At 56.2% G+C, this 6,509-nt stretch overlaps 1 protein-coding gene across 1 annotated transcript in view; it reads right to left on the bottom strand.

The window, feature by feature from the left end:
- Positions 1-866: 866 nt before the first annotated feature.
- EAH_00051390 (elongation factor Tu GTP-binding domain-containing protein, putative) overlaps positions 867-6,509 on the bottom strand; it is a gene marked incomplete at both ends in the record, with an annotated part of 5,926 nt that continues 283 nt past the window's right edge. Inside the window, 9 exons of the mRNA XM_013391236.1 lie at positions 867-946; positions 1,156-1,210; positions 1,568-2,656; positions 3,055-3,635; positions 3,827-4,387; positions 4,522-5,062; positions 5,236-5,473; positions 5,762-5,847; positions 6,199-6,509. The exon at positions 6,199-6,509 is cut by the window's right edge and continues 283 nt beyond it. Coding sequence (XP_013246690.1) covers positions 867-946; positions 1,156-1,210; positions 1,568-2,656; positions 3,055-3,635; positions 3,827-4,387; positions 4,522-5,062; positions 5,236-5,473; positions 5,762-5,847; positions 6,199-6,509 — 3,542 coding nt within the window. The remainder of the gene's footprint in view (positions 947-1,155; positions 1,211-1,567; positions 2,657-3,054; positions 3,636-3,826; positions 4,388-4,521; positions 5,063-5,235; positions 5,474-5,761; positions 5,848-6,198) is intronic.

Here is a 6,509-nt window from a genome sequence, read left to right as displayed (position 1 = left end):
AAAGGCAGACAAAAAAAGAGACAAAAAGAGAGACAGAGATAGAGAGACAAAAAGAGAGACAGATAGAGAGACAGAGAGAGACAGAGAGAGAGACAGAGACAGAGAGACAGATAGAGACAGTTTATTAGCGTTTGTTTAAATGCCTTTCAATGCAACGCGCATGCAGACTTCGAACTGCAGCAGAAGGAGACAAAAAGGAGACACAAAATAAACAAAAAAGAATAAAAGACAAAAAGGAGACAAAGAAGAGACAAAAGAACGACAAAGGAGACAAAACAGAAACAAAGAGAGACAAAAAAACAAACAAGATATTAAAAGGAGACAAAGAAGAGACAGAAGGAGACAAGAAAGAGACAAACGCTCAAACGGAGACAAAGAAGAGACAAAAGGAGACAAAGAATAGACAAAGAAGAGACAAAGAAGAGACAAAGAAGAGATAAAGAAGAGACAAAGAAGAGACAAAGAATAGACAAAGAAGAGACAAATGGAGTCAACAAAGAAAAAGGAGACAGGTAAGAAATAGAGGAGACAAAAAGAGACAAATACACAAAACAGAGACAAAAGAAAAGAGAGACAGCAAAGAAACAGAGAAAGAGGAGACAAACACAAAATATTCAGCTGTATGTACAGTGCAACCCCCAGCCGCAACAGGAGACACTGAGGGACTCAATGCAGCAAACCCTAAACCCTAAACCCTAAACCCTAAACCCTAAAAGCCCTGGAGGCTTCGAACCCCTGAGCCGCTCCGTTGCGACCCAGCAGAAAAAAAAGACAACGACCAGCAGGTGTGCTGCTGCTTCTGCTGCTGCTGCTGCTTCTGCTGCTGCTGCTACTGCTACTGCTGCTGATCACAGCAGCAGGGAGCATCAGCGATTCAGGAGAGCCTGCTGCGCTGCAGCAGAAACCTCGCCATACCCCAGCGGCCGCAAATGGAAGTTCGCCCGCCCTGCAGCAGCAGCAGCAGCAGCACCAGCAGCAGAAGCACTAGCAATACAAGCAGCAGCAGTCGCAGAATATGCTGCAGCCACAGCGGAAACAGAGGCTGCAAGACTAGGAACAGAAATCACACAGTAGCAACAGCAACAGCAGCAGCAACGACAGCAGCAACGACAGCAGCAGCAGCAGGCCAAGCAGCTAGCGGCAGCATAGCCCTACCACGAGTCAAACTCAAGAGAGAAGAAGCGCAGCCCTCTGCACACCGCAGCGGCAGCTGCAGCAAACGCCACCCCACAGCAGCAACACACACGTCAGCAGCAGCAGCAGCAGCAGCGGCAGCAGCAGCAGCAGCAAGAGCAGCAGCGTCAGCGCCACAGACAGCCAACAGAACTAACAGCAGCAGCAGTCCATGAACCGCCAGCAAAAGCAGCAAGCGCAGCAACAGCAGCAGGCCCGGTAGCAGCAGCAGCAGCAAGAGCAACAGCAAGAGGAGCAGTAGCAACAACTACAGCAGCTGCAAGTGCAGCAACCGCAAGTGCAGCAGCAGCACGAGCAGCAACAGCAAGGCCAGCAGCAGTAAGTGCAGCAGCAGCAAGTGCAGCAGCAGCAAGTGCAGCAGCAGCAGGCCTACTGCTGCATCGAGTTGCATGAGGCGCTCGTCGTCTTCAGAGGCTCCACAAGCTTCAGCAGCAGCAGCAGCAGCATCACCAGCAGCAGCAGAAGCACCAGCAGCACCATGTGCTGCTGTTATAGAGACAACTTGCGCCTCTCTGTGCTGCGTAAGATCTGTTGCTGCAGCCCCAACGCATGCAGCAGGCAGCAGCAGCTCCAGGTACATTATAGGTTCCGCCAAAGTAAGAAGCTGCCCCGCTGCTGCTGCTGCTGCTGCTGCTGTTGCTGCTGCTGCTGCTGCTGCTGCTTGGCCCGAGCCCTCCACGTCTTCTGCAGCGCTGTCCTCCGCGTAGCCCCGCCGCAGCAACATCCGCAGCAGGTGCGCAGTAGCAGCAGCAGCAGCAGCAGGAGCAGCAGCATGATCGCCTGCCACCTCCACCGAGTTGAGGTGTATGTACACCCAATCAACAGGAGACGCACGCAAAGGCCCTGCTGCGAGTGCTGCTGCTGCTGCTGTTTCTATTGCATGCACCACAGCTGTCCCGGTGCTTCTGCTGCTGCTGCTGCTGCTGCTGTGGTCGTCGTCGGCCCCAAGCTGCAGCAGCTGCTGCTGCGCGTGCGGCTCAATAATAAGAAAAGAAGAGGTTAGCCCTTGCAAGCCACTTAGTGGAGAACCTGCTGCTGCTGCTGCTGCTGCTGCTGCTGGTTTTGCTGTTGCTGCTGCTGCTGCACTACTGAGCGTCCGCAGGGCGCCCATAGGAAACTGACTCTCCATGGCAGCAGCAGCAGCAGGTGCTGCTGCTGCTGCAACTGCTGCAGCAACAGCAGCAGGTGCAGGGTCTCGCTCTCCCTTCAGCAAGGCAGAGAGACGCAGCTCAGGAGACACCACAGGCAGCGGCACCAAACCCAAGCTGAGACGGATGCTGCTGCTGCTGCTGCTGCTGCCTCCTCCTCGCCTCCTGCTGCTGCTGCTGCTGCTGCTGCGGGGAGGCCAGGTAATAGTGCCGCTCAGCGGCTGCAGCAGCAGCTCCTTGTACGCAACCTCAACGGGGGCTAAGTGCGTCGTCAGACCTGCAGCAGCAGCAACAGCAGCAGCTGCACCAAATAACTGAATGCATGCATATTACAAACAAGCAAGTGCAGCAGCAGCAGCTGCAGCGGCTGAGACGGCGAACAGCTGCAGCAAAACCGGCAGCAAGTGCTGCCGCACACCAGCAACAGCTGCTGCAGCAACAAGCGCACCAGCAACAGCTGCTGCAGCAACAAGCGCACCAGCAACAGCTGCTGCAGCAGCAAGCGTAGCACCAACCGGTGCAGCAGCAGCAAGCGCACCAGCAGCAAGTGCAGCAACAGCAAGTGCAGCAACAGCACGAAGTGCTGCAGCACCAGGTGAAGCAGGTGCAGCAGCAGCAAGTGCGGCAGCGGCACCAAGTGGAGCAGCAGCAAGTGCAGCAGCAGCAGCAGCAGCAGCAGGTTACCGAATTCTGTGCGGAGTCTGTCTCTGACGAGTTCGAGCTGCAGCTGCCCCCGGCCCCACAATACGACAGGCTCTCCTTCTGCTGCAGTGTACAGCAGCGAAGGATCCTGCAGCTGCAGCAGCTGCAGCGCCTGCTGCAGCTGCTGCTCCTCGGCGTTGCTGCTGCAGTCTATACTGCAAAAGCAAACCGGAAGCAGACGCTGCTGCTGCTGCTGCTGCTGCTCCAGCTTCGCAAGCAATGCAGCTTCAGAAAAACCCTTCTCATTCTCCCCGATGCTGCTGCTGCTGCCGGCAGCAGCAGCTGCTGCTGCAGCTGTTGCATGGATCTGGGGATCGGCTTGTTCGGACAGCAGCTGGAAAACGAATGGCAGTAGCATTTGCTGCTGCTGCTGCTGCTGCCGATGAGCAGCAGCAGCAGCAGCAGCAGCAGGGATAGCATGCAGTGTATCCCCCGCTCTTGTGTGTATAAGGCCACGCAGCACCGCAACATCTCCTGCTGCTGCTGCTGCTGCTGGGGTGTATGCAGAAGCAGCAGGCAGCAGCAGCTGCTGCACCTGCTCTACTTGCTGCTGCGAGGAGTTAAAGAGAATGCACGGAGCCTCCATCCGTCCTGCAGCAGCAGCAACAGTAGCATCAGCAGCAGCAACAGCAGCAGCAGCGGCAGCAACGGCAACGACAGCAGCAGCAGCACCATTGCACACAACTTTTCTTCTCTAGGGTTTGCTGCACTTCTTTAAGGATCGAGGGTTTGTGGACTAGGGCTTCAAACCAAGGGTTTAGGGTTTAGGGTTTAGGGTTTACCTGCGAAGATGCGGCAGTAGGCGAGCCGAGAGCCGTTCGGCTCAGGGAGAACTTTAAATGCTGCAGCAGCAGCCACTGCATGCGGTGAGAGAGCAGCAGCAGCAGCAGCAGCAGGTACGAGTGCTGCTGCTGCTGCACCTGGTGTTGCTGCTGTTGCTGCTGCTGTCTGGGCATTGCCTCCTCCGGCTCTTGCTGCTTCTACAGCAGCTGCTGCTGCTTCTGCAGCAGCAGCAGCAGCAGCAACAGCTGCGCTGCTGGGAGAAAAGAGCTGCCCTCCTAGGCCCTGTTGCTGCTGCAGCTGCTGCTGAGGGGACAGCCCCGCAAGCGGCAGGCCCTGCCGGATACCTTTCTGCTGTTGCTGCTGCTGTTGCTGCTGCTGCCGCTGCCGCTGCTGCTGCTGCCGCTGCTGCTGCTGCTTGGCGCGAGCGAATGCAGCAGAAGAGTAGTGCTGCTGCTGCGGCAGCGGCAACTCTAAAGGAGACGGCAGCAGCGCAGCAGCAGAATCCAGCAGCAACTCCACCCCACATGTGTCGCGTGCAGAGCCAAACAACACCGGGACAGCTGAGTACAGACACCGCAGCAGCAGCAGCAGCAGCAGCAGCAATGGCAGCAGCAATCATAGCAGCGCATGCAACCTAACGGAAGCAGAAGCAGCAAAGCGAAGAACTAATAACAATCGCGGGGTGTATGTACACCTGAATTAGCAGAAACAATCCGACGCAGCGCAAGCCACAGCTCCGTCAGCATATTGCTGCTGCTGCTGCTGCTGCTGTTGCTGCTGCATGCGACGGCCTCGAAGGCCTCATCTAGGAGACAGACGTCCTCTAGCAGCAGCTGCCGCTGCAGCAGCACTTGCTGCAGCAGGTCTTGCTGCTGCCACCATTGGAAGCATCCTTGCGGTCTGTCTCCTTCCTCTGCAGCAGCAGCAAGTTGCGCGGAGAGACCTCCTGCTGCTGCGTCTGCTGCTGCTGCTGCTGTTGCTGCTGCAGGAGACTCAACAAGCCGCTGCAGCGCAGCAGGAGGGACTGTCTCCTCCACCTGAGGCAGCAAACTGCTTCCAAGTGGGTGAGGTAAATAGCTGCGGCAGCGCAGGTCAGTGATGTCTATGAGGTGCAGCAGCGGCCTTGCTGCTGCTGCTGCTGCTCCTGCTGCTGCAGCAGCAGCAGGACGAACCGCTATGTTCAGCTGCAGCGGCCAAGCGCCAAGGCGACGCCGCACCGACTGAAGGCAAGCTTCCTGCAGCAGCAGCAGCAGCAGCAGCAGCAGTAGCAGCAAACTGAGTCTTCCTTATGGGCGTGAAGCTGTAGGAGGAGCAGCATCAGCAGCAGCAAGATGTACGCAACGCAACAGTGCAAACAGCAGCAGCAGCAGCAGCAACAGCAGCAACAGCAGCAGCAGCAGCAACTAACTGCATCGGCGCCATCTCGGTCCATTTTATTAACAAATATAATCCGTGGAATGTGTCGCGACACGCGCTGCTGCTGTTGCTGCTGCTGCTGCTGCGGCTGCTGCAGCCGCTCCTGCTGCTGCAGCAAACGCCAGATTGCTGCTGTCTGCACTTCAACACCTCGCGTACCGTCTAGCAGCAGCACAACGCCATCAGCAGCAAGAAGAGACAGCTCAACCTCCACTGAAAAATCTACATGCCTGTAGCAGCAGCAGCAACAGCAACAGCAACACCAGTATCATAATCAGCAGCAGCTGCAGCAGCAGCAGCAAAAATAGGTGCAGCAGCAGCAAAGGCCGTGATACGCAAAGGCGGCTTGCAGACTCCTTTACTTATGCTTAGCAGCAGAAGCAGCAGCAGCACCAGCAGCAAAAGCGCACCCGCAACACCCTGCACGCGTGCAGCAACAGCAGCAGCAGCAACAACAGCAGGAGCAGCAGCAGCAACGGCAGCAGCAGGAGCAGCAGCAGCAACAGCAGCAGCAGGACCCTGGGGTGTCGATTAGGTTGAAGACAAACTGACGCCAATTAAAACGAGATGCAGCAGCTTGAATTGTAATCCCTCGTTCTCTCTCCTGCACCCACCCACAAACCCTAAACCCTAAACCCTAAACCCTAAACCCTAAACCCGAAGCCATGCTCCACGCTTTCGCCGCTTTCTACCTTCTCAAAAACAACTCACACGGCAGCAGCAAACCTACAGCAGCAGCAGGTGCTGCTGCTGCAGCTAGTGCAGCTGCTGCTCTTGCTGCTGCTGCTGCTGCTGCTGCTGCTGCTGCTGCTGGCATTGCTGCTGCAGGCCCTAGTTAAGGTACAGCGCCGATTACCCATTAGGTGTTGGTTTCTCTATTTTAGGGTTTAGGGTTTAGGGTTTACTTAAGCACGGAAGTACGCCTAGGGTTTAGGGTTTAGGGTTTAGGGTTTACTTGTGCGAGGAAGTCCAGCGCAGTGGTTCCGTCATCGACATTTCCTTTTGCTGCAAGTTGTGCTGACAGCAGCAGCAAACTCTCGCCTGCTGTTGTCTTTCCTGCGTCTATGTGCGCCATCAACGCCAAATTGCGTACACTTGCTGCTGCTGCTGCTGCTGCTGCTGCTGCTGCTGGTGCTGCTTCTGGTGCTGCTGCTGGTGCTGCTGCTGGTGCTGTTCGTGCTGCTGCTGTTGTTGCTGTTCTTGTTGATGCTGTTGTTGTTGCTGCTGCTGCTGCTGCTGGAGTATGTTTTGTTAAAATGTGTCTTG

This window comes from Eimeria acervulina, genomic scaffold (genome assembly GCF_000499425.1).
Source record: "Eimeria acervulina Houghton genomic scaffold, Eah_scaff886, whole genome shotgun sequence".
In the NCBI taxonomy this organism is placed as follows: Eukaryota; Apicomplexa; class Conoidasida; order Eucoccidiorida; family Eimeriidae; genus Eimeria; species Eimeria acervulina.
The sequence above is the reverse complement of the archived record's forward strand: the minus strand, read 5'-3'. Positions and strand labels throughout refer to the sequence as shown.